Source organism: Punctularia strigosozonata (assembly GCF_000264995.1).
Source record: "Punctularia strigosozonata HHB-11173 SS5 unplaced genomic scaffold PUNSTscaffold_14, whole genome shotgun sequence".
Lineage (NCBI taxonomy): Eukaryota > Fungi > Basidiomycota > Agaricomycetes > Corticiales > Punctulariaceae > Punctularia > Punctularia strigosozonata.
This window is the reverse complement of record NW_006767446.1, coordinates 225,555-251,913: the sequence shown is the minus strand read 5'-3', so window position 1 is coordinate 251,913 and position 26,359 is coordinate 225,555. Positions and strand designations below refer to the sequence as shown.

The window sequence follows — 26,359 nt, the reverse complement described above, 5'->3', positions numbered from 1 at the left end:
CGACGTATAATATGCCCCAAAATGGGCCCCCTTGTATCTGGACACCCCGAAATGGATGCGTCGAACAACACGCCTCTCCTGTGCTCCCGAAACCGATTGTTATCCAAACCCATCAGCTCCTCAACGAGTAAGCCAGAGCCGGGAAGTGGGTAACACGATAGGGCCGTTCGAGAGCCCAGACTTACCAGGTAACCGGTTGTTCCGCCTACCTATACAGGGCGATGCTCTTAATCTGATCAATGGGCGGAAGCAGAGAAGCATTCCTCGTAACAACATCCCAAGAACACACGCACCATGGACTCACCTTTTGATTGGTTACCATTGTATATTCTGAACCAATACTGGAATACATATCGTTCTGGACAACTTGATCGCCATGATAACGCGAGCGCGTGTTTGTAGTTTCCGCTGGATTCGCTCACCTAGTCACCGAGAACAATCAATCTCTTGATGTCGATCGCCGGGGGAAATCCGGGAGAAAGGGGATCTGTTTCTCTTGGCCCACTGCTTATCCGACAATGTCAATGCCATATTGGGACTCATCAGACAGGCGAGCAAGTCAAGTTCCGGCCGGAGTTAAGAAGATACTAACGTCCAGATGTGCCTCTGGCATCATATTATTTGTAGGTTGTCCGCGAGGATACAGTGTTGTGAGTACTGCGTCAAGTTATCTGGAATGTCAGTAGCGGAGTGGTCTCCAAGTGATTCAGCGGATGGAAAGAGGCAATATTGGACATGTCGTCTTGTGGGTTTCTTGGAGAGCAGGATGGCTTCACTCTGAAGGAATAAGCAGGGAACGGGCAAAATCTTCAACAACGCGTGAGGTAACGCGTTTGTGACATCACAGCACGGCCGATGCCGACGATGCCGGCAATAACGTTGCAACCTGGGGTATCAGCTGGCACATCAATACGCCTGGTGTGGAAGGAGTACCACCTCAAGGCTCACCCCATATCTCACGAGAAGCGCAATCACCGTACGACATATGTTCGCACCAGCAGATCCTCAACTGTGAACCCTCGCAGTGTCAGGCCGGGAAACAATAGGTGGGTACCCGATCAGGGCATGCAGATGTTACCATGTCCGCCGCGGTTACAATCGATCATGGAGTGACAGGCATCGTCGCCGGAGACACCTCAGACGACCTGCTCGCTGCCACGTCTGCCCTTGCTTCCGCACTCGAGTCTGTACGCACAGAGCGAACTCTTGAACATAAAGAGCAACGATGAAAGAGAGACGGATAAGGTTGCGCGCAGAAATCCAGGAAAACGGACATTACATCCACCATCTGCCGACGAGGACGATCGCGCCGAACGTCATCGCAGCTACAGCAGCAAACGCGGACATAGCGGCGGATCCCGGCGCATCCGAGCTCGACCCTTTACTCGTGCTGCCAAGCTTTCGGTCCTTGCCACTGTGCCCGTTGCTCGTCGCGAGCACGCTCGCGTCGATCGTGACCGTGTTCGCGGTCTTCGTCACGGACGTGGTCGAGAACGTGGCCGTCATGGTCGACACCGAGTCGGCCGCGGAGAGCGCGTCGTCCGAGAGGAAGACGAGCGCGAAGCCCGGCGCGGGGACCTTGATCGGGCAGGTGTTCGCTGTCGTGTCGCAGGTGACGGTTTGCAGGTCGAGGTCGCCCTTGAGCCGACCATCGCTCGCAAAAGTAGCGCCGAAGGTCTGCAATACGAGGTCAGCATGATTGTATGGGATAGTACATGCAGAAAACATACCTGGCCTGCCCAGGTGATGTTGTCGTTCTTGGATGACACGCTCGGCGCGGAGAGGTACTTGACCTTGACGGAGCTAGGCACGGTACCGCCGTTGATCGAGATGGACGCGGTGTAGTCACTGTTCCCGGACGAATCCGTGATGTAGTTGAAGAGTGCTACACGGGCAGGGCTGCCTATGCGTATGCAAACCCGATTGTCAGCGCTTGCAATGGTTCGAAATATGAGATGGACGCGCCGTTTTCGTAGATCGCGTACGCGGGGGTGTATATACGGGCGTCGTTCGGGAAGAGGTCGACGATCTGACTCTCGTTCGAGCTTCCGAACACCTCCGCGATGACCAGCGCTGAGTAGTAAACCGGGCCAATGGTCCACTGATGGAAGGTCGATTGGTTAGTCGGCGGAGCTATATGTAAGGAAACACGCAATCAGTCTTGCCATCCGGCCGTGTCCCCACGCTCAACTGAAGCACTCACGGGTGAAAGGGTTATAGTACACGTTCTGACCGCCGACGTGCAACATCGCGCCACTGAAGTTGGAGTAGGCCATCTGCAGGCCGTAGTCAAGCGCCCAGAGGGCGGCTCCGAAGGAGTCGCTGATGCCGGGGAACCCACCGCATGACGCGGTGTTCGTCTCAAGCATGATAAAGGACTTTCCGGCAGCCTATACGCACGGAGGTAGGTCAGCGTGCCGATCTTGTATGGGCGGATATATGCGCTTGCATCCAGCAAGGTTCAATGAACCCGACGAACCTGAGCGATGGCGGTACTGTTCAGGTATGGTTGGACGATAGACTGGCCGGAGGTGTGGTTGAGATAATTGGGGAACTCCGTCTGCGGGTCCCGCGGTGACCCAATACCGTAAATTGCGAAACAATTGTCGTCGGGGTAACTGTAGCAGGCGAGTCGTGCGTCAGCGACTTGAGATAAAAATGGATGATAACAGACGGATGCTCACTGCTCAACGGCCAAGGCACCGAGAGAATCAGTGTATGAAGGGATGAACCCAGTGTCCCAGACCATCTCTGGTGTCCAGTCACCTGTTGCGATGCTCGGGGCTATGAAGATGAGGATTAAAACCAAGAACGACGTGCGCCCAGTGAAGTTTGAATCACTTGCCAATGAGGTTGTTCCTAACTGGGTACAGGTCTGGTGCCGCGGCTAGGGCTTGCACCAAGACGCCGAACTCGCCGAAGTAGTCATAAGGCGAGTATGTGCCACTACGATGGTTGTGTTTCACGTACAAATCGGGTTCATTGCCGACCTATACCAAACGGAACGTCTCAGTCGCAGGTCCAGGCACGTGTGTATGGTAAGTGTGACGCATACCTGCAATCCGAGGAGATTATCGCCGAGTACCGCTTCACCAACTTGAACAATACTCAGTCGGAGATTGGTCGTATCGTTGAAAGGAACGCCGAGGTACCACTTCGTGTTGACCAGCGCAGAGATGTTGTTGAGCATGTAGAGAACGTCGGGTGTGAACACGAGCGGCGGGGTATCCGTCTGCGCAACGAAAGGGCGCGAGGTCTCAGCGCCGATTTGCCCATAAAGATAACGATTCTCACGGGATTAGTGAGGTTGTCCTCGTCCTTCTCGAGGATCTTGCCGTCCGCGAGGCTATCCACGAGCGTCGCCGTCTCCTGTGTGTTACCGCCAACACGAATGCGGACGTGTCCCGCACGCTGCCGGATATTCGACATCAAGTTCAGGAACGGAATCTGGAGGTACGACGAGTTCTTGCCCACTACGCCACCAATGAGAAATATTCGCGTTAATAGATCTGGCCAGGACATGAGATGCAGGGTTTTCCACGCACAAACTTGGTTGATAACGGAAAACTCGATGGAGAAACCCATGAAGCCGCCGTTCTGCTTGATGCTAAGCCCGGAAACAGCGTCGGAGCTACTCTGCAGCTGGATTCCGAACGACATGCTCGGTAGCGGGTCCGGGATCGGGGGCGGGTTCAACACGGTGGGGTCATACGCGGCGGCACCGGTATACGAAGCCGTTGCTCCCGATGCGGTGGTTGTCGCGATCGGCTGCTGCGAGTAGACCGTAACCGCGCTGGCGAGAAGGACGGGGCCATCGAGATTGTTAAAGGATAATCCTATCAATAGAACGGAAAGCAAGGCGCCGGGCAAAAGAGCGAAGGGATGTCTCATCGTGCGCAATTGCGGCCCGCGTCCTGGGGCAGGGGTAAGGGAGAAGAGGGCGGGGAGGACAGAGAGGAGGGAGAATCAGTAATGTGATCGCAGCGCGATTTCACGGATGAATATCACGGATGAATACCACGGATGAATACCGCGATGCAAGGAGGGCGTGACATAGTCATGGCGTCACAAGAGCCATACTCAAGAACACGATCATACCTTTGTGCGGCTGCTCAGAATACAAATCGACGGACACGTAGTTTGGAATACTCACCTGGCATCAATATCCTGATCTCATGCGCATAAAGCGTGCTTCGAGTTCCAGGAGCAGAACGCAAGTCGTCGCGCGTACATTGGCGTGACAAGCGCCTGTTGCCATTCGGTCGCAATCGACATACCGGTACTGCAAGGCCAGGAGTTGATATCAACAATAAGACCGAATGGGTCTTGCAGTAGATTCGACGTGATCCGGTGGTTGCTGATGATGGCGGGAGGCCATGAGAGGCCGCAGCAATCGCGGGCCCTATACTCCGTCCGAACTCCAGCCACGTTCTTGTTCGCTGTGCCCGATGGCAATGGGCGAGATCTATCGTTGGTCATTGTTGACAAGGTCATAAATGTGGCCAAGTTCACGCTGCGAGCGCATTTGACTGAAATGAGACTCGTCAAGCCCAGTTCACACACACTGCGGCAAACAGGCTGAATCTGGGCAAAATATATCAGAAACAATTGCCAAAATAATTCAGAAAAGCTACGAGATAAGTTGACCCAAATGATGTCAAACTTACTGCAAAGAGACCGGGAAAGTATTCATATTTTTGACATATATCTGCATCCTTGAGATAAATCTGTCATAACTTCAGACTAGCTTAGCTGCAAATATGTCAATAACAACCATAGTTATTATAGAATAATTTTGTTATATGTTTTCCCCAGATTCCAGGGATTTCCCGCTGTGACACTCTTGACCGTGACCGCGTAACCCCTAAATTCAGGTTTTCAACTCCGACATGCTGCGACGTCTATCGTGTGTTCTCCATGTAGTGGACGCTGTACGAAACTGAGACAGCCGTTTTGGGACGATCTCGATACGAACAAGTATCTGTGAAGCAGACCCGCAGGTCGTATGGAGAAACGTCATGTACCGATGTTTTTTTGTCCTGGCCCCTCCTGGCCCACTGCTATCCAGGGCAGCATACCGAGTACTTACACGCGCTACACCGGCGAGGTCGGCGTATCATATTTCGCTCGTGAGGTGCGCACCACGACCGTTTTCATTGAGCTGTATTGCACTACGAACACAGGGGAGAACCGTCGGCACAATCGCAATGACCTAGATGATGGCTTATAGCCCAGACGGAGCGGAATATGCGCGCACGGTTTTGCATGTTGGGGCTCCGCAGGCAGTCGTCGTAGTACCCCCGCCAGTCAACCGAGGCTCTCCCCTCCGCCGAGTCAAACATTTCGCGCACGGCATCCGCGCTCCGCGTCCAATCGGCAACGGTCGGGACAAAGTGGCTTTTTTCGGCGCGGGAGAGCCAAATGTAACGCTGAGCGAACCGGCAGCGGAGGAAGTCGCGCCACTCGCGCGACACACACTCGAGAGCGAGCATGGTGTCGTCGTCGATCTCCGAGAGGATGAGGCCGATGATCTCCCGGGGACCCTGGAACAGGAAGGGGAGTCGAGAAGGGGGGCTCGGTGTGTCGACGGGCAGCCCGTAAACGCGCGGGAACCGATCCGGGCGTTTAAGGTGCGTCGTGTCGAAATCCGGTTTGTGGAGGTAGATCCACTCCTTGCACCCGCGCATCCAGCGCTGCCCCTCTGCGTCGTCGGCAGCGTAGCCGTATTTGAATTTGGAGAGGAAGCCTTTGAGGGGCTTCGGCGCGTTGGCGGAGCACGCCCCTGCTGCGATCGCGGCCTTCTTCGCTCGCTCCGATCTCGCCCATTCCGCCTGCCTTGAAGCGTATCGCTGTTCATGGATCTCCTCATCTTCTTGTTCGGCGATTTCGGAATCATAAAACCAGCGACACCGAGGACCTGTCCGTCCCCAGAGGAAATGGGCGGGGTTTAGCATGGGATCGTCCGGAAAGAAGTCGGGGTGAGCATCCCGTGCCCAGGCGTACGCGAGCCAGATGCATTGTTCGTGGGCGAGGAGCTGGTCCTTGTTGTCACAGACGAATTCGTGGCTTTTGAGGGGCGACTTCATCCCATTGGGTCGGCGCAGGGTGTCCTGGCACCACACCTCCTTCGTGCCATCCTCATTTCTCAACACCTCGTCCTCTTCTTCCTCTTCGTCTTCTTCGCCCCACGCATCCTCATCGTCCTTTTGAATATATCGCGAGCCAGAATCTGCTCGTGGGCTTGACGTGAGTAAACTGGAGAGTGGATTAGTTCAGGCCGGAAGACGACGTACCGTATTCGCCCGGAGGGCTGATACAGTCCGCATAGATCGCAACCGTCGATTTGCTGAGCCAAACGGCGTCGTCGTGGTTGACGCCAGGGAGCTGTTCGATACTTCCAGTCGCGTTGTCGTTGAGCATGATATCCACCCGCTCGTGATATATTCCGGTAGTTGGACCATGGCAGATCGTGCAGTACAGATTACGGCTTAAGGGATCGTCGTCGTCGAAATCAAGGTCCAGGTCCCAATCCGCGGCCGGGCGACGGGTTGAACGAGGCATCAAGCAGTGATTTGCGACGAGCGTTGAACCTTGCGGTAGGGGGAACAGAGCAGAAGGACTCGTAAGGGGGGGTTAAGGGGCAGGGACAGAGACAAATGTCTTGGTCCTTAAATTGGCGGGTAGACATGTCACCCTCGAGGGGCTAGGGGGCACATTGTGACATATTCCGTACGTGCCATAACCCCTAAACTTGCAAGGGTACCCAAATCCCCTTTCGCAACGAATGATTCGCTCCAGCGTCGAAGCTGAAGGATGTTGATCGTGCGGTCTGTCGCCGTTGACAGCATTGCGCCAGACTGGACACCGGAACTTGTTGAATAGCTGATGTAGAAGCGACAACGTGTATTATGAGAGACTTAGGATCAATAGTTTTGAACAGGTCGCCTCGAGTAGATGCGGTTACTGTCAAGCTTCAAGACTGCCCACGGCCACGCGCGAGGCTGCGTCGCGTCCAGGCTTACTCCATCTCGCGCCCCTCCCCATTCTTGGCAGAGCATAAACACAGCACATCGATGTCAATAATATAAGCACTGTCGGAGTAATGTAAATGTTACTAATGCAGAAATGCTCAGCGCTCATATCCTGCGTAGACCGTCCGAGGTATATCACCCGCGTAGATTACTACCGTTCTACCACCTAAACACACGCCCGACGACAACTGCATTTGCGGCCGCCGCCGCGAGCGCCATCGCGCGAGGCAGAAGCGCCGCCCGTCCCACCGCAGCGCTCGCGCTCCCCTTGCTCGTGCTGCCCAGCTGCCGGTCCTTTCCGCTGTGCCCATTGCTCGTCGCGAGCACGCTCGCGTCGATCGTCGCCGTGTTCACCGTCTTTGTCACGGACGTGGTCGAGAACGTGGCCGTCATGGTCGACACCGAGTCGGCCGTGGAGAGCGCGTCGTCCGAGAGGAACACGAGCGCGAAGCCTGGTGCGGGAACCTTGATCGGGCAGGTGTTTGCTGTTGTATCGCAGGTGACGGTTTGCAGGTCGAGGTCGCCCGTGAGCCTGCCATCGCTCGCGAACGTGGTGCCGAAGGTCTGCGGATACGTAATCAGCAAGATTGCACGTGTTCGCAAAAGAAGGGCGTACAGACCTGGCCTGCCCAGGTGACGTTGTCGTTCTTCGAGGACACACTCGGCGCGAGGAGGTACTTGACCTTGACGGAGCTCGGCACGGTGCCGCCGTTGATCGAGATGGACGCGGTGTAGTCACTGTTACCGGATGAGTCCGTGATGTAGTTGAACAACGCTACGCGGGCGGGGCTCCCTGTGCGCGGCCACTTGTCAGCGGGCGAGCGGTAGCGCGAAAAGACAGAAAGCGGTACCATTCTCGTATATCGCGTATGCGGGGGTGTATATGCTCGCGTCGTTCGGGAACATGTCGATGATTTGGCTCTCGTTCGAGCTTCCGAACACCTCCGCAATGACCAGGGCGGAGTAGTACACCGGGCCGACGGTCCACTGGTGGTAGGTCGACTGGTTCGTCGGCGGAGCTATGCGCAAGGGAGTGTCTGTCAGCATCCGCAACCACCGCGATCGATAGGGGCACACTTACGCGTGAAGGGGTTATAATAGACGTTCTGACCACCAACGTGCAGCATGGCACCGCTGAAGTTGGAGTACGCCATCTGCAGGCCGTAGTCGAGCGCCCAGAGAGCGGATCCGAACGAGTCGCTGATGCCAGGGAACCCTCCGCAGGACGCGGTGTTGGTTTCGAACATGATGAAGGGCTTGCCGGCGGCCTATATGCACGAGAAGTAAGTCAGCATCAGGACCGTACCCAGGAACGATGCAAAATGGTCGGGTGTATGCGCCTATATCTAGCAACGCTTGGCAAATACCACGAACCTGGGCAATAGCGCTACTGTTCAGGTACGGTGCAACGATAGACTGGCCGGAGGTGTGGTTGAGGTAGTTCGGGAACTCCGTCTGCGGGTCCCGAGCCGAACCGATACCGTATACCGCGAAGCAGTTGTCGTCAGGGTAGCTATAGCGAACAAGCCGCGCATAAGTGTTCCGTGGTCGAGATGGGAAAGACGACTCACTGCTCGACAGCCAGGGCCCCGAGCGAGTCGGTATAGGACGGGATGAACCCAGTGTTCCAGACCATCTCCGGCGTCCAGTCACCGGTAGCCACGCTCGGGGCTATAGAAGGTAAGAATCAGCAATTGAGCCGGGCGTTCAGACAGTGCGCAATATGTACCGATGAGGTTGTTCCTGACTGGATATTGGTCTGGCGCTGCGGCCAGAGCCTCCACCAGAACGCCAAACTCGCCGAAGTAGTCGTAAGGCGAGTACGTGCCGTTACGATGCCCATGGTCCGCGTACAAATCGGGTTCGTTTCCAACCTGTGAGAAATTTCAACCGTCTCAGCCGCAGATGCGGAGGCAAAATCATAAACGGCTAGAGAACGGACCTGCAGGCCGAGGAGGTTGTCGCCGAGTACTGCTTCTCCGACTTGGACAATTCCTAGCCGGAGGTTGGTCGTGTCGTTGAAGGGAACGCCGAGGTACCACTTGGTGTTGACCAGCGCAGAGATGTTGCCAAGCATGTAGAGCACGTCGGGCGTGAACACGAGTGGCGGGGTATCCGTCTACGCCAGAAAGCAAATTAAATATCACCATCCCCACACAACACAGCGCAAACAGGATACGGTAGCCGGGGTACGCACGGGATTAGTGAGGTTGTCCTCGTCCTTCTCGAGGATCTTGCCGTCCGCAAGGCTGTCCACGAGCGTCGCCGTCTCCTGCGTGTTACCGCCAACACGAATGCGGACGTGTCCCGCGCGTTGGCGGATGTTCGACATCAAATTCAAGAACGGGACCTGGAGGTTCGACGAGTTCTTTCCCACTGAGATCGCGTCAGCGACCGCATACAAGGCCCAAATCGACGCATATATTCACGCACAAACTTGGTTAATGACCGAAAACTCGATGGAAAAGCCCATGAAGCCGCCGTTCTGCTTGATGCTGAGCCCGGAAACAGCGTCCGAGCTGCTCTGCAGCTGGATTCCGAACGCCATGCTCGGGAGCGGGTCCGGGATCGCGGGTGCGTTCAAGACCGTCGGATCATAAGCGGCAGCACCAGTATACGACGCCACCGCGCCCGACGCGGTAGTCGTTCCAATCGGCTGCTGCGAATAGACGGTCACCGCGCTGGCGAGGAGGACGGGGCCATTGTTGTCGTCGGAGTTGAGGGAGAATCCTATAAATAGGACAGAAAGGACGGCGCCGGGCAAAAGAGTGAAGGGGTTTCTCATCGTGTACGCTCGCGGCCCGTCCCTGGAGCGGGGGGCAGATGAAGAGGAGGACGAGGAAGGCTGAGAGAGGGTCGAAGAGGGCGATGGATAGGAAGGAGAACGGATAGCACGCAATGGAGAGCGATTTCGCGGACGGACGCCGTTGCGCAGAGGGGTAGGAGAGCGTGACGCTGTCGCGTTGTCACGCAGCGGCAGCCGTACCCAAGAATACGCACTTGTCCCTGTTTACGGCTCAGGATCAGCACGCCAGACCATGAACGCGTACGTGGCCTTTGAACTGCTCACCACCTGGCTTGACATCCTATTCTGGTGTGCATCGACTTCGGAGGGCCGCACGAAGTCGAGCGTAGGCGTGACGAGGGACCTCTGCCGTTCAGTCAGGACCGCCCGCACAAGGCGCGTCCCAGGTGCTCGTAGAGGCTGTCTTGCACAGTCTCAGAGCCTAGTGCGTTACACTTAGCGCGCCATCTGTCCGCGATGGTGATTGCTGGCGATCGCTGTGTACACATGCCACGGCCGCAGCGGCGTGTCTGCCCACCGAGCACGGCGTCCTACGCCTTGACTGGCAAGTTGCTTGTTTGCTGTACATGCTGGCGACGGGCGGGTTTCTTTCATCGCGGGGTTGTCGGTGTGGTACGGGTTAACATGCGAGCACCGATGACCGAATCGTCTTGGCGTCCCACGTTAACCCTAACCCGAGGTCTCTCGGACGGACAAAGTTGAATGCCTGAAACATACGACAAGCGCAGATTTGCAGTTTGTACGGCGGCTGCAGATGCGCCGAGCGGCGAGACGGGATGTTACATGAATCTGCTACACAATTTCCTAACCGCCAACGATGCAAATTTAACCAACTCCGCTCATACGCAGTAGCAGTCGCTACCGCCACAACAACATACAAAGCGCCCGTGTGACCAAGGACAATGACCACCGCACCTGCATGAACCAGGGGGAGGCGGCGGCGGCGGAGGAGGAGGTGGAGAAGGCCAGCGGATGTATCCCGCATCGGGGTCCTCCTGCCAAAGCGAGCCGTACTTCGAGCGCACGATCGCATCGTGGTTGGTCGCGATCCAAGAGTGGTCGTTGTTGGTGTCGTAGAACGCGAACTGGTGCCCATCGTCGCTCATCACCATCACGTTCAGCGTCTTCGCGCCGAAGAGCCCCGCCCAGCCGTCGACGTTGAGGTAGTTGAGGAAGCTCTCGTCGTTGATGTCGGGTGCGTCGCCGTACTCGATTGGTGATGAGACGCTCTTGAACGCGTCGAGCATGGAAAGGACGGCGTCGGCAGGGCGCGTTGCGGCGCCGATGCTGGCCCACAGAAGCTTGACGGCGACCCACATGAACTTAAGCAGGTCGCCAATCGTGACGAGCTCCTCGGGAAGTTCCCCTGCGTGAACGATGGCCTTCAGTTCTCCGGCGGCGACGACGAGCAGCGCGATATCGACAAAGACGTCAACGAGCATCCACTCGGGCTTGAGGGCGATCAAGACCCAGATCTTCTTTTCGCTGGCGTTCGCCATGTAAACGCTGTTAGCGGAACCCATAGCTGTTACTGACCATGCGTCAGCTCCTCGTTCCAGAGTATTGTTCGTGTTATAGATGTTCGCGTACCTAGGATTGGGAGAAGCGGCTCAATGCTCGCTAGTCTCAGGGATTGAGCTATTAAATAGGATATTGAATCTTCGTCCGGTATCACATATATCGATAGACATATCCCCCGACGGAACGCGTAGAATGACAGCTAATCAACTCCCCTGTCGGCACAATACTTGACCGACTGTCCTTGAAGTGCAACGAGTGGGTTACTTATCCCCAAGACGTAAGTTGGGGGACCTAGCCGACGGTAGCGTTGGCGTAGAAGCCGACTCGCGAGCTCTTGTTGGTATGTTATAGTAGACCGCACTGATTGAGGTGAGGAATCCTTCGGAAATAGCTCGACACCGGTGGCCCTATCTACGCTTCGATGAGCTCTGGATCTTGATTATGAGAGATACATGAGCATTTTCCATACCGATATCGTAATCTAGCGGTGCCGAGGCCGTATCACTGGTGATCATGCCGGTGAAAGCGAGGCATCGTCTGGCCGGGGACGTGGAAGTCCCGCCAACCTGTGCAGCTGAGCGTTTGCTCCAAGGAGACATGGTCATGACGTGATCGCACCTCTCTTCACCGGTACCATCCTGTACGACGAATCTCGAGTCCGTGCATATCAACGATCCTGCGAGCGTTCACGACGTGTAGCACTCGATGACTCGTGCGCGCGGCTTGACAAAGACTCAGAGCGACAAACTGTGTCCGAACCCCAAACCAGGGTTTCCTCCGTGAAGCGCTCTTGAACTCTGTTTCTCCGTTTGCTCTGCCATCGACATCGATGGCCTCACGATGGGCTCACGATTACGGATTGTCGATGTCGATAACGCGCAGCATCCGAACGGCATATAAGGATGCATCGTACGAAAGGGCAGAGGGATGGCTCGCAACGCCCGCCACGTTCCACAGCGCGAGGACGGCGGGGTTTGAACGACACGACCGCATGTTCAGATCTGCGAAGAAATTCACGCAGTCTCTCTCTGACGACATTTCGGAGTTGTGCTCACGTTCGCGGCTTCCGCGTGCCGAGTCGAGATAGGGGCAAGAGAGGGCGAGGAGGACAAGGACGTAGAGGGGAGAAGGCTGCGGGTAGGGTATTGTCGAGGGCAGTGGAAGGAGAGACGCTGGGGCGAGCGAGGGTTACGGATGGGAACGGAGGATTGAAGTGGACAGCGAATAAAGATGCCAGAATGCGGGCGAGGCGGAGTGGCGTAGCAGATCATATCGGTGAGTTCACCTCTATCTTTGCGAAAGCAGGTACGTTTCCTATATTCCTGTTGATGAGAGTAGCTGTTCTATTCTAGAGGTACTGATGGCTACTCTTGGTCAAGTTCTACCTTCGTCGACGATCTCGCCTCATTTTTGACTCGCAATCCTTCCGGACACTGGCAACAACTGGTCTTTTCTCGGTCCCTACTTCACAATTCATGGCGCGTCATATTTCAGCTTGGGCGAGAAGTGCGGCGACAGTACTCGTGCCATCGGACTTGCATCTCGCGATGGCTTCCCAAGGAGCGCAGATTTCTTGACAATCCGGCGGCTTCGTATGGGGCCTCATCTCCCTCTGCATCTGCCAACGGCAGAGCATATCGTCTTTGGGGCTCCTATAACATCACCACTACACGTTCCCCATCCCGCGGGGCACATCGTGGAAGAGCTGCGGGGACGATTCTTACCCTGGAGTCGATGTCGTCGAAGCTTTCATATTACTCGTCGCCGGGCCGCAACGGGCCGTGTTTTGACAGCCTGGGAGGTGGAGAGCCTCCAGGCTCGTGCTTCAATTCGACGTAATGGGGCTCATATCGACCTCCTTGCATGTCGTGTCGGGGTACTTCCACTTGCAACTGTCACGATGAACTAGCGAGGTTGGCTGCGTATTCCAAGAACGATTGGCGTACGCTCATGACGGAAGCGCTAATCCGCACGGACCACTACGTAGCTCAATGTTCATCTAAAGTGAAATCCTCAAATGCCCTTTCCTTTCCATGAACGACCTTATCGGGCATGCCTACCGTTGACTCGGAACTTCGGTCGGCTTCTTGATAGCACACTACGTCGATTTCACACCTACTGTCCCTCTTGGCTCCGTTGAGAGCAACTGCGTCTCAGATACTACTCGTAACTGTCGAAAAACTGTCCTATGTGTCCGGCACGTTCAAGAAAGCTGCAAAGTTCATGCCGACGAAGGGGTTACGAAAACAACACTGTCTTACCTCCTGTAAATTTGGCCATGATGAACTTCTGCACCCTGTTCAATCAAGTACGAAGGCGTCAGTCCTTGCGCTTAAAACAGACTAGGCACCGACACCACGGAAGAAGGGGATGACGGACGTATCGAGTAAACCGGTCCAACCCTGTCGTTCGCGCCCTGTTTTCTTCGTTTTGCGATACCCTTCGCATGCCTCCGCCGATTTGACAATACAATTGAAACCCGATGGCTGCACAAGAACGTTATAAATGCGCAGAATGGGTCATAGGAGCATCTATCGTCTCCGCAGTCAACTCTGCCCACTACTCCGGTCTTTAGAGCTCTCCCATGGCGTTTCATCATGAGTTCTATGCGAGTAGAAACCAAAAGCTGTTTCTGATCAGCGATCCCACTTCTTAAAATCGCTCTTCCATGCCGTAAAGGCAATCCTTCTCGGCGTTCTTACGTCACGAATTATGTTTGTGTCTTCAATTTTCTCGTAACAATTCATCTGCGGTGTGGAGAAGGGGAAGCCAACCTTAACGTAACTGTATCTCGCACGGTGCAACGGAATTGCGGGTCCTTCTGCCGACAAACATAAAGGCCGGGACTCGCTCGTCGCGCCCCGGGTGCAATAGAACGTTTCGTGATCCTGCAAATCGTTGCAACGCGACCATGATCGGCGCCTGCCAGAAAGAGAACAACGTCCTCCGACGTCCTATCAGACTGACCCAAAACCTCTATAGACCTCCAAAGGGATTCTGGAGGGACTGTAATTCAATATCTCATGGAATCGCCGCGAACGTATCTGCTTGCCACGGTACGTCACCTGAGGCTGTCGCGGCTTTTAGTGTCGTCTTTACAGTACAAGGTTCAGCACGCGGGCTCCCTTCATATTCCCTGTAGGCTGTCAGGCGACCTGCTGCCCCACGTAACATTGGAGCTTGGGTACGAGATGGTCTATTCTTCTATTTCATGAAGTCTGGGAGGGTTTGTCGTCCATGATATCGCGCCGCTCCTCGTGTTTCCGCTGCTCAGGCCGAGACTCGAGCAGTACTGTGGAAGTATGGTCAGATGTACACCCGACGAGATTTGAAACACCCGCTTCCTGTTATGCGACACAGGAACCGGGCATTATGTGCGGGCCTGTCGCTAATTATCGCCGAGACGCTCCCTGGAATCGGAGGGTCAATCGCGGCCGCTTTCTTCGCAACCCAATCAATATACATATACTTGTCGGAACGCGAATGTATAGGCCTTCGAGATGGGAAACAGTGATTCGACGAACCGTGTCCTCGTTGTCCATACGCGAGCTTAGAGAACGATCTAACAGCTACTGTGAGTGTGAAAGCAGCCTATTTGCGCTTGACGAGCGCCTCGTTTCGACGACGGCACTGACCGCAGTCCATCGCGCAATCGTCGCGCAAGCACCACCATGGCCTATCACTCGAGGTGGCCTGCGGCGAAACAAATTCGAAGCGGGTGGAATACCCTGATCTCTTCACAGAGACTCATATTGCCTAGAGAATGACCTAACGCCAATAACAAGGCTCGACTGCAAGTGTCTGGATGGGCTAAAGGCAGGCTTAACGTGCCATGTAAGTTTTACTTCCGTGTTGATCGCGACCTCTATAGACATGCACTGAGAAGCCCGTCTGGCGTTAAATAGTACCCATTCCCTCCCGCGGGCTATATCGACGGTGTCAGTTCCCATACTCGGAATCGAGGTGGTTCCTCTGACCAGCAATAATACTTACTCTGTGTCCATGCGGCGTTAACGGCGACTGGCTTGGACCTCGCTGTAACCCTATTTCGAGCCAGAATCCTCGCGCCTTGACTAAAGACAGTTAATGCCCAGCGAATCCTGTGCGACTATTCCCATCAGGCGCCGCCTGTGTCGTTGAAGGGCTCCGTTTTGGAGATATGGCACTCAGCTTTATTCGCCGAGTTCACCGCAAAGGGACCGTACTGCGCAAGCTAGCAGCCAATTCGGGCGCCACCATCAGCCGGCAGGCGCATTCGAAGCTCCTGTGGGTTAACATGCTCGAAGTCCAGACCGAACGCGTTCGCTCGCCGCTCATAGAGTAAAGCATTCCGGCGAACAAGTTTGGCCCATGCAAGAAAATTTCGGAGCAGAGCCCATGAGTGGAGGTGGAGCTACGGCGGGGATCCCGGGGGTGCGTTCGCTGACCGAGGCCAGAGTTCCTGAGCTGGAGTTGTCGTGCCTATCATCACGAGGCCCTCGCGCCATAACCCCAGGCGCCTAATCGGTGAACAGAAGTGGGTACCGCTGGTGTTCCCATTTGTCGCCGGCCGTCGAATTCTGCAAGAAGGATCTCGCTGCACATGTCCGGAACGTCTCGTTCCCACCCAACGCGATTCGAAATGATCGAGATGTTACTTGGCGCTCGGATCTACACACTGGCTGTACTTGATACACTGCATCTAATGGGGCGCGATTGCGTGGATGCGACGAATAAGAAATCTATGAACGCAGGATGTGGAAACCATCGGATATACATTTGAGTATTGTTGTGGGGCTTGAAAACGTGCGAAGCCCTTCGCAATCGGGGTGATAGATACAAGGTGGGGAAGCAAGAATACTTAGAAGGCCGGCAAGAATGGGAGGGAGATAAGGGATAACCGATGTCATAGGGAAAGGAGGAAGAGAATGGGAGACGGAGACGGAGAGAGCGTGGTGATTCGTTCATGCAGCATGAGGGAGAAATGCTCGGGACCCAATCGTGATGGATGGTAGAGAAACGCGCGGAATGAAAAGATCTAACGATGTGATAGATGCTCGCGACGCAGTCGGTGCACCTGCAGTCCGTTGAGAAATCTGTATGCGACGTAAGACCCGGAAGAGATGAATCAGGAATGCTTGATGGACGAAGGCAGCAGCGGCGATGGGCTTCCAAGACCGCTCAGTAGCTCGTCTGCATCGCCGTGTTCTCGTTGTTGCCTTGAGCATAGTAGTCGTGATTCCAGTCGTTGGGGAACATAGGCGGATGCGGCTGTTGAGAGCCCATGTTCGGCGACTTGTTGTTGCCGTTTCCGTTGTGGTTGTGGTTGTTCCCATGTCCCGACTGCTCCTCCGGGGGAAGCATCGGCGGGTGCAGATACGTCTGGAACATCGCCTCCGCGATGTCTTCCTGAGGAAGCATCGGCGGGTGAAGATAGTCCATCGGACTCTCATCCGGCGGAAGCATCGGCGGGTGGATGAACTGCGGCGAGTTCGTCTGCGCGAGCGAACCGTGCCAAAACGCGTTGCTGGACCCCGAGTTGCGCATCAAGCCGTAAGAGGAATACGTGTTGTACGGGAAGTCCATGGAGGAGCGGCGCGAGTGCGAGTTCGACACAGCCTGCGAGCTGGGATAGCTGTCGTAGGAGCTGTAGGACGTCGCGGAGAGGGGAGGGTCGGTAGCGGAAGACGAGGTCGTGCTGACGGTGCTCATTCGCCGGCGCTTGGTGGTGCGGGTCTCGCCGTTGTTGTTGTTGTTGTTTTCCTCGTTGTCCGAGGCGTCAGAGGTGGCAGCGAAAGGCAGGGCGTCGGTCGGAACATAGTTCTTGGCAAGGAAATCGGGATGGTACGGGCCAGGGTATCCGCTGTAGGCGAGGGCGCTCGCGAACGTGTTCGGCGCGGCGAAGTTGTTGCTGCCAGCGTCCGCCCCGCCGAGCGCGTTCATGAGCTCAGACTGAGACGGATGGTAGTCGTATTCCCCGTAGGACATCTGGGTCGTGGAATCGGGAGCGAGAGTAGGGGTCAAGGTCGGTTCGGCGGAGGGCGAGGCGCGGCGACTGGCGCCCGGGCTAGCAGACGGAGTCTCGCCAACCCCGGTGCCAACACGGCGGGCATCGTGACGAGATCGCTTGCGGATGACATCGGACTTCATGGAAATCGGGCGAGCGGCGCCATGGAGCTTGTAGCTATATGCACTAATGAGCTACCAGCGACAATTGAGGCGGGGATGGAAACTCACTAAAGACCACAGGCGTTGCAAACAGTCTTCCCCTCGTCGTCCTTCCGCCACAACGGGGTGGTAGTAGTATGACAATTGTAGCATTGGGCGGTCATGACGTCGACCGTGTCCTGACGAGGGGCGACTTGGGTACGACCCTCTCCATGGCTGTTGCGCATGGTCTTCGGGCGAGGGCGCTTATGCTGCACAAATTTTTGAGAACGTAAACGCAGAAGGCAGTGCACCTGTACTCACCAGCTTGCAGTACAGCCCACACGCGTTACAGTTCAGCTCATCGTTGAGCCCGCGTCGCCAAAGCGGGGTATGAGTGGCGCCACAGTTCGAGCATTCCGCTTTGACGCCACCAGGCGCAGAGTTGTGGGTCTTCGTGCTGGAGCCGGTCACGCTCGTGGCGGTGGCACCAGGCACAGAGCGGCTGGACCCGGTCTTGACGCTCAGCGAGGGACGCTCGCGGCCGACGGGGGTATGATTGCCCTGATGGGTGCCGAGTTTCGAGGGGGCGACTGTCTGGGGGGCCTTCTCCTTGGCGCTGAGCTGAGGGAGGGAAAGGGAGCTACCGAGTGAAGGAGTCGTCGCGAGGCTGCTGTCCTCCTTGACCTCGGAGTTGGAGCCGTCGGAGAAGGAGCGCATCATGATGTCGGGGGAGCCCGATGTTTGGCTGCCACCGCTTCCCGACCACTGAGACGGGTTGCCGAGGTCACCGAGGAGCTCGTCGAGGGGAATCTCCAGTGTCGGCCGCATTATTCCGAACTCGTTCACCGACGCGCGACCGAAGCTGAGGCCCTCGCCGTAGGTCATCGGCTGGCGGGTGGTCGGAGTGGGATTCAGGAGAGCGGAGGGGCCGAAGTCGCTCGTGAAGAGGGAGGGGAAGCGAAGCGAGGCCGACTCGCGAGTGTACTCGGACATCTCGGAAACCTGGGTGGAAACGGAGGACTTGCGTCCGCGCTGCGTGAGAGGCTGGTCCAAGTCCATAGCGGAAGATTGGGCGGCGTCCTGCGCCGCCTCGGACTGGATAGCAGATTCGGGGACGGGAGGGGCACGCATGGCGGCCCTGTTGCGCTTGGCGTTGTTGTCCTTGAACTCGGCCGAGGGCTTGAGGTCGGGTTTGGCGACGGGGATCGGGGTACCCGAGGTGTTGTTGGGCTGGTCGACGCTGAAGGTGAACTGCATGCGCTTGATCGTGCCTGGCTGCGCGTTCTGGCTGGCCTCGCGGTTGCGCTCCTTCTCCTCGGCGCGCAGCTTGATCATGTCGGTGGATGGGTTGCGTCTGAAGCCCGGAGCTTGGAGCTCCTCGATGCTTCTGTGTGGTCGGACGAGCACGTATGAGTCGGTGGTGTGGCGCAACGGACCCCCTCGCAAGGGGATCTTACCTGCCCTTCTCCTTGTCCAGCTTGTCGCCCATGACCTTGGAGAGCTTGCGGAACTCGCGCTTGGACTTGGCATTGTCGGTGTCGACGATGAGGTTCTGGAGGTGCCAGAGCCGCCAGCTGAGGTTCTCGAGCCGCTGCCCCTGCTCCAGGAAGCTAGCGACCTTAGTGCAGACCTGAGACACCGCGACGAGCGATGAGCGACGCAACTGCGAGCGAGAAAGAAACGGGTGCTTACCTTCCATGTCTTCGTGAGCGAGTCGGAGTCGCCGAGGTTGCTGAAGGCGACAAAGGACTTGTTACCCTGTGAACAAGCGCTGGTGAGCCTTCACCGATGTCGCTGCGGCGAGCGACGACGACGCACTTTGAACTTGAGGTTGAGAATGGAGGGCATCTAACGTCGGGCGTTGCTGGGCGTGAAGAGGAGGGACGGAAGGCGGCGTAGGGGATCGGTCGTGATGGTTATAGGGCAAAAGGGTTGTGAAAAGAATGGTCTGGTCATCTTCGGCGCACGTTCCTTTCTGCCGGGAATTGCAGTTGTTTTCAAAGTCCGGCTCTATTCCCAATCTATTCGCCCTTCTTACGCGTTACAAGCCCCATCAGTTCCGCTCTAGGGACCGCCCAGTCCAATTTGGAATACCCTGTACACCGAGCCGGTCTTCCGCACCCCTCTCCTCGCGCATCCACACGTGTTGCACCATTCCTTGTGCTCATCGACCCTCCGATAGTTCCGCCGATGTTCACCCACTCGTCCCCAACCTTACTCGCGTTCATCTCAGTTATGGTGGCGCGAAGTGGTTCCGACTTACCTACAAGACGCGTCTCTGACCCGCACGCTGGGAAGCTTCCGGCCCTGCAGATGATTTTCGGTGTGCGTTCACGAGTTCCCCTTCCAATAATCGCCCCCAAGGTAGGGCCCGATCGCACGGCCAACCGCGGTCCGTGGCAAAGCCTTGTAGCACACGTCTCCTTTCTTCTTCTTTTTACCCTTCGCCCAGCTTCGCCCCTGATGGGGCATGTTGGAGCTGTCTTACCTTGGGTAAAGTGCGATGCTCGAAGGCGGTCGGAATCTTCTACCCAGTCACGGGCGGAGCGGCGCCGAGCCTCGAGGCACCTTGGGGTGTTATGTGCGCCAAATCGCTCGCCACCGGCGAACAATGGGCACCCTGCGACACCCCCAGCCTCCAGACGCTATTTGCTGCCGCCTCCCGCGCGTCCCGCTCATACAGCACGATATGAACGTGTGCCTGCGCCGGCTGCCCGAGAAATGCCCTTCGGTCGCCAACCAGGCATCAGAAACCGTCGAGCTATGACCTCAGCGCCAGAACTTACGATAACGAAGGCTGCTCATTCGCGGGTTCTTCCTTCTCTTCGCAGGGGCGCGTGACGATCCGGTGCACCGTGCACTGGGTGGGCGATAACTCCGCTGAGGGGTCTTCTCAGACTTTAGCATTCTGGGTGTGAGGACCCAGGGAACCCGTAAGCCGACGAACCGCCCTGCTGACAACTTGCGCGGGACGGACCTTGTTACACGAGGAGAGCGACGCTATGGCTGACGCTGAACCTCGAATGACATAAGGACGGTGCTAGCCATCAAAGGCAGGCCAGAGCCGTCGCGTTCCTGGCTTCCCCAGACGTGTAGAGTACGGCGAACCCCGCTTCATTTTGGCCATTAACGGGCAAGAGCTTCCTCCTTATCGATAGGACATTCGTCCATAACAAGGAGGTCTCGTCCAGTGCAATCACGTGCGAGGGCGATTGTAGGATGGCTGGCTGATAGTCTTATACACCAGGGAACCACCGAAGATCATTCCATCAGAGCAAGTCGCAACGGCAGGCGTAGTATCGCGGCCGGCTCCTGCGCCAGTACCGAACAGAATACCAGGTATGGGTACTGTTGCCTCTCAGATAACGTCGGATGCTGAATATTGACCGTCCAATAGAGCACCACGTCGAGCCAAGACTGAAGCATTAGAGAAAACATTCCCAGTGGCGCTCCTGCTGGTAGCAACGTGTCCTGCGCGGCGGTGGCGGCATAATGGCGATACATGTTCGGAAGCAGAGGTAAAGTTCATCCTTGACACATTCCGCCGTCTGGGCTCAGAATGCGGTAGGGAGACGCCGAAAGGAAGCACCGATAGGAGGCAGATTCCCAGCGACACGGTCTCCCGCCAGCCCAAGATCGCTGGTCCAGGAGGGGGACGTGCAGGGACGGTGACAGATCTGACACGATTGCGTGTCCGCGCTGGGCCGAGTTCTTGGTCCAAACGTAGAGGGCACCGCGCAATACAGACCCGCAGCCCAGATACGGCGAGATCGACAGAATCTCGGATCTTCGAAATATCCTATTATCTATATTCGTTCGGGCTGTGGTCGAAAGCTGGAGAGTCGGGGCGTAAAAGGTGCGCGCCGATCCCCGCTTATCGCTGACGACGCGCATTCACTCCTCCCCAGCACGTTCGACGGCCAGGTCGTCGTCACGGGTGAATCCTTTGCGTTTCAGCGGCGAGAAACGCGTTAGTGCCGTGGCCGACTTCGTCTTCTCCTATGACGAGCGCAACCCCGCCGAGGCTAATGAGTCACCCATGACGCCGTAGCAGGCTGCCAGAAGAACCGTATCAACCGCGCCGTTCGTCTATAACGGCTAATGACCGTGAGCAAGCGATACACCGGCCACGACTTCAGTTGCGGCACAAGCGGGCCGCCGCGCAACCGCAGAGCGAAGTCGCATTCGCAGGTGATAGCAGGGTCACCGTCGGCCCTTGACCCTGCGGATGCAGTCGCGACCTGAGGACGGAAGCGAGGGCTGACTTGCGCCTCTGGACAGGGGCCCCATTCCTCGGCAAGTTCTTCGACGCGATGCAGCAACGAGGATGATGCAAAGCCTGATCATTGGACAGATGTGCCCGTTGTTGACCAACCATGACCCATCTGACATGCCAAGCAGCGCTGATCGTGATTTAGAAGGCTTTCCCCGGCTTCGTTATGCGTTCAAGGGCTGTCGCGAGGTAGACGTTGTGGGAAGCACCCAACCACTGCAGATAGCGTCAGACAGACTTGCCGCAGATTCTTGCTTCACCGGCTGTCAGGGTCTCTCGAACGTGTCCTCAACCGTGGTAGGTGGCATGATACCTAATCTATGAATAGCCTTTCTCGAGGTGCCTTGGGAAAGGTGTTGGCGTCGACGAAGGCGACGGTCAGCGAGATTCGCGTTCGAGTCAATTCAGTGCCGTATCAACTCACTCAAAGGTACATATATGCGTGGTCTTGTACCAAAAGGGTGGTTTCTGCGAAGGCTGTGCATTCATCCGGCATAAGCCCGAGGTATGTTCCCCGCAAGGAAGACGCGTCCCTGCATCTGCTTGGGGTATCGGTCTACGTGGCCGGTGAGTGCTTTGTGCCGTGCACGGGCGCGTGGCTGAGGACGTTGGAAAGGGTTGAAGTGGCGCGACGCGTCTGAGCAACTCGCCGTTCGCACATGTCCGCGGATGAAGCGATGAAGTCAAAGTTGAGCTTTGCATGTATCGCTTATATTCGTCTACGCGTATAGCGAGTTGGCCTGAATTGGCATACTGTATCGCAACGATTGATGAGATGTGTGTTGGAGTGATGCTAGGCGGACGAGGGAGAAAGCGGACGGGGGAGACAGTGACACGCTTATAATGGTGACCATCACATGACCGCGAAGCTGCAGAAAAAGGTGTTTGAACAACTACGAAGTGATGTACATTCGGTGACAACTATATTAGCGTCTGGTAGTGACTATCCGTGAAACATTATTATGAAGTATGTATGTTGCGGTAGTCCTCGTCAAAGTTCGTTGTACAGATAAAAGTCCTGGAGGCTTTTGAGTCCATGTGCATTACAAGATCATTGAGCGGCGTGAATCGTCATTCCGGATCGCGGCATTTGCGCGTGGTGATTAGCAGACATGAGTGGCGGAACCTTCGCACCATGTCGATATGTCTTGATTGCCGTTCTCGCCGCATACAGCGATGTCCGTGTAGCTCGGCCCCTCGGAGTCGCGATGAATCACCTTCATCGTCTCGTTAATGGGTTCAGCGGGGCCACTATGAACGGAGTTGAACACTGCGGGGCCTGTGACAACAGCGTCAGAAGGGATCGAATCCAAAATGCAAACAGTGTAGCACATACCTGCAGCGTGGTACGTGTATGTGGCGACGAGGCACTTGCCGCTGCCGTAGTCGTAATAGACACCGCAACCACAGTCGCCGTACCCGTGGTCGACGCACGACTCGACGACGGCCTTCTCGAGGAGGACGTACGCGTAGCAGTCCATGATGCCGTTGTTCCACACGTCGTACTGGCCGATATACTCGCAGCCGGTCTGCGAGATGGCGTCGGCGGGGGAACAGTTCAGGTCGTAGGCGAGGTTCTGCGTGCAGGTCGGGCCGGTGTTCGACCCGGAGAACCACTTGTGCGAGGCGGTCCAGAGGTCGGTGTACTCTGGGGACTGGATCGAGCCAGCGCCTGTGCATCCGATGTCGAATTGCCAGTTGCTGCGCTCGTTGATACGACTGCAGGAATACAGATCAGGGAGATAATCGGTGCGAAGTCAAGCGGGTAAACGTACCTAGTGAAATTTGTCCATGTTTGCGGCATCGATCGGACGGCATCGACAGCGTCGCCCCAGGAGGCGTATCGTGGGGAAGTGAGGGAGGAGCTCGCAGCTGAGGCAGCTAATGCGAGGGCGTGTAGAGTAAGGCTCGTGAAGGACGTCTTCATAAGCGTGTTCGAGTTCGTTATCAGGAAATGTGATGGTCAGCACCGACGAGGAAATGCGCTTTTATACGTCGTGGCCTTGCATCCGCGCGGATCGAAGTTGCAGGATCCGGAAGCAAGAGAGGGGCAAAGCTCCTGCAGCCTCCGAAAATACGGCAGGTCATACACCGTCTGAGAGCATGAGCGTTATCGCCGTGGCCCGGCTGACACTGGATGGGGAGATATGACCGGCTTTCGGGGGCGCATGATCCAGGGCAAGAGCTCGTGTGCGTCGATTCGGTCGTACGACAAGAACGGAGCGACCTGGGGGCTGGCTGGATGCGGCGAGAAGGAGAACGGGCTGTGCAGACCGGATTGACCTAGAATGTCCAGTTCGGGCAAACAACCGTGTCCAATGATAAAAAGTATGAGTCCCTCGTGGGCCCAGTACCAATGTACAAAATCCTACGTATTGTTAAGGAAGAGTCTATTTTGCTTATCCTGCTGCGTAAGAGATTGACATACGTCTGCAAGCACAGTCGAACAATTGGGGATTTTGCTGTTCCCGTGTCGAGGGAAAGTCGCGAGCCAGCCCTAACACCGCCACTCGGAAAGCCTCGGGGCTGTGCCGCCTGTTCCGTGCTCGTCGGAGGAGAGCATGCCGTACTTTACACCCCCAACTGACCCTAACCTCAGCATGATGTGACATGGTGGCACGTTGGTGAGGCCCGCCGCAACGCGCATGTGTTCCCGCTACCATATCATCTTGACATCGTAGAACTGATGTCATAATGAGCTCGCTGATTTGTCGTGATGGTATCGGCCGTGATATACTTCAGAGGGTGTGGGTGATAGCAATAAGTTGTTTACTGTGATCTGTGAATGAGGTTAAGAGGGATAACACTTACATATCTGTCTTGATAGCATATGCATGATATTGAGAGCTTTGATACATGTTATTTGGGCATTGTGATGTGAATACATGGGAGATATGTGAGGGAACCCAGTGTGAGCAAGCTGATCTCACTCAAGTCTTGGGGATGAGCAGTAAACAGTGATAAATCAATATCTAGTAATCATGGGTCAACTATCATACCCTGGTCTTCCTCCAACTCAGTATCAGTATCTTCTGGGGTTACAGCTTTGTTCTTCCCTTTGTCACTTTGGGCCTCTCCGTGACTCTTTTTCCGTTCCTTAGTTTGCTTTGCTTTAGCTTGTGCCTCAGCACACTTAGCTGGACCTGCCTTCTGAAGTGCATTTGAAGCTTTAAGGTGGTGTTGCTGACGATTTGGGAATGCATAGGCTGGTGCTGTTAGATGACGGGGTAATATCTCTCTGATTCTTGCAGCATTATGAAGGGCATGCAAGTTAAGGAAATAATAGTCATCATCCGCATGAATGAGTGTGCCCTCAGTCCTTGTAGTTTGTGACCACTCCTGTATTGTGGGTGCTTGTCAGGGATGAAACTGTGGGGCAAAAATATCGGAAATGCGGAGGCCCAATGCGTGGGAAAAAGCGGAGATGAACGATACCGAAGCTGAACAGGTCTGGGATGAGTGGACCTAAGTTGTCAAGATCGGATACAAGCAAAGGGTAATGGTGTCGGAGGACTGAAGTCCGAAACATATATACGAAGAATAGAATGAAATAGGAAGAGAAAACTCAAGGGGTGAAGTCGGAGCGGAGTCGGAGATGCGTTGGAGACGCGTCGGCGTGAAGTCGATAAGTCGGAAGCGATGGTGTAGTCAAGATCGGATGCGGACCAAGCCTAAGCTCGTGCGCTAGGCTGCTACGCACTCTGAGTCCACAGGAGGAAGAGAGCAAAGCTTAGTCGATATTTGAACTGACTATCTACGGTACAGTTCGACGGTTTATATACATGAAAAAGAACAATGGCGAAGTCGGAGAGTCGGAGATCGGAGGCGCCGTTCGGCGCACAAAGGGAACATACGGAGACAAGAGATAACGCATGGAACACAAAGGGAACATATCTACGGAAGAGACGGAAAGATCGGACCGAAAGATCCGTTGCAAGCGACGGAAAACTAAAGTCTACAAAAGGAAGCTATGATGTCAGACAAAGGGAACAGGAATCAGGAAAGTCGGAGTTGAATCCGTTCAAGATCTGGAACCACCGGGGCGTTGAGCCGCCAGTGGCCCGGTGCATGTGATAGGCGTATCCCGCCCTCGACCGAAACGGGAAAGGCGGGATCGGCGTTGGCGAAGAAGTTGGTGAAGGGTCAGAGATCGGATCGGAGAAGATTGGTGTAGATCGGTGACGATCGGCGGAGCGGATCGGCGTAGGTCGGTCTGGATCGACACGTGACAGGCTCCCAACTTACACCTTCCATGATCTAAGTCAGTCTCAGGTCTTGAACTGTAATGATAGCCTATACGTTGTCAGATATATGCATGAATAAATTATGTACAAGGTTGCTAAGTGTCAAGGAGCTTATGGACTATATGAGACACAGTGGCCAACGCGGACTTAGAGATTCAACGCAAACCTATGCGTCACGTGACCTGGCCGTGACGCGTGTTTGCCCTCCGCGCTGGCAAGTGTGGCTTGCTGTCTCAGCCCACCGCGCTGGCAAATGCGTACGACTCAGCGCTGGCAAATGCGCCCGGTGCCGCGCTTGCAAGTGCGCACATCATCGCGCAAGTCTCCGCGCCTGCCCCGACCCTTTGAGTGCCCA

At 55.9% G+C, this 26,359-nt stretch overlaps 6 protein-coding genes across 6 annotated transcripts; all 6 read right to left on the bottom strand.

Moving 5' to 3' along the window:
- Positions 1-630: 630 nt before the first annotated feature.
- On the bottom strand, positions 631-3,916 carry PUNSTDRAFT_107422 (uncharacterized protein). The gene is made up of 11 exons (XM_007387477.1): positions 3,546-3,916; positions 3,295-3,473; positions 3,056-3,232; positions 2,846-2,990; positions 2,685-2,784; positions 2,480-2,618; positions 2,204-2,390; positions 1,966-2,133; positions 1,731-1,903; positions 949-1,677; positions 631-886 (listed from the first exon to the last, which is right to left on the bottom strand). Exons 1-10 carry the CDS (start codon positions 3,889-3,891, stop codon positions 1,276-1,278), a joined length of 2,016 nt encoding a protein of 671 aa, XP_007387539.1. The 5' UTR covers positions 3,892-3,916; the 3' UTR covers positions 631-886; positions 949-1,275.
- Positions 3,917-5,171: 1,255 nt separating this feature from the next.
- On the bottom strand, positions 5,172-6,561 carry PUNSTDRAFT_137817 (uncharacterized protein; the record flags this gene model as incomplete). The annotated part of the gene is made up of 2 exons (XM_007387476.1): positions 5,172-6,229; positions 6,294-6,561. 2 exons carry the CDS (start codon positions 6,559-6,561, stop codon positions 5,172-5,174), a joined length of 1,326 nt encoding a protein of 441 aa, XP_007387538.1.
- Positions 6,562-7,190: 629 nt separating this feature from the next.
- On the bottom strand, positions 7,191-10,285 carry PUNSTDRAFT_107418 (glycoside hydrolase family 79 protein; the record flags this gene model as incomplete). Its single annotated transcript, XM_007387475.1, has 11 exons — positions 10,102-10,285; positions 9,465-10,037; positions 9,229-9,407; positions 8,974-9,150; positions 8,761-8,905; positions 8,603-8,702; positions 8,406-8,544; positions 8,113-8,299; positions 7,883-8,050; positions 7,652-7,824; positions 7,191-7,595 (listed from the first exon to the last, which is right to left on the bottom strand). The coding sequence occupies exons 2-11, from the start codon at positions 9,814-9,816 to the stop codon at positions 7,191-7,193; spliced, it is 2,025 nt and encodes a 674-aa protein (XP_007387537.1). The 5' UTR covers positions 9,817-10,037; positions 10,102-10,285.
- Positions 10,286-10,610: 325 nt separating this feature from the next.
- PUNSTDRAFT_107416 (uncharacterized protein) lies at positions 10,611-12,035 on the bottom strand. The gene is made up of 4 exons (XM_007387474.1): positions 11,977-12,035; positions 11,828-11,924; positions 11,428-11,769; positions 10,611-11,362 (listed from the first exon to the last, which is right to left on the bottom strand). The coding sequence occupies exon 4, from the start codon at positions 11,358-11,360 to the stop codon at positions 10,677-10,679; it is 684 nt and encodes a 227-aa protein (XP_007387536.1). The 5' UTR covers positions 11,361-11,362; positions 11,428-11,769; positions 11,828-11,924; positions 11,977-12,035; the 3' UTR covers positions 10,611-10,676.
- A 4,102-nt stretch (positions 12,036-16,137) lies between these two features.
- On the bottom strand, positions 16,138-19,400 carry PUNSTDRAFT_122479 (uncharacterized protein). The gene is made up of 6 exons (XM_007387473.1): positions 19,306-19,400; positions 19,180-19,245; positions 18,945-19,117; positions 17,809-18,874; positions 17,575-17,756; positions 16,138-17,521 (listed from the first exon to the last, which is right to left on the bottom strand). Exons 1-6 carry the CDS (start codon positions 19,333-19,335, stop codon positions 16,519-16,521), a joined length of 2,520 nt encoding a protein of 839 aa, XP_007387535.1. The 5' UTR covers positions 19,336-19,400; the 3' UTR covers positions 16,138-16,518.
- Positions 19,401-22,720: 3,320 nt separating this feature from the next.
- On the bottom strand, positions 22,721-23,788 carry PUNSTDRAFT_127988 (uncharacterized protein; the record flags this gene model as incomplete). Its single annotated transcript, XM_007387472.1, has 4 exons — positions 23,536-23,788; positions 23,097-23,479; positions 22,895-23,039; positions 22,721-22,778 (listed from the first exon to the last, which is right to left on the bottom strand). The coding sequence occupies exons 1-4, from the start codon at positions 23,685-23,687 to the stop codon at positions 22,721-22,723; spliced, it is 738 nt and encodes a 245-aa protein (XP_007387534.1). The 5' UTR covers positions 23,688-23,788.
- Positions 23,789-26,359: the final 2,571 nt, after the last annotated feature.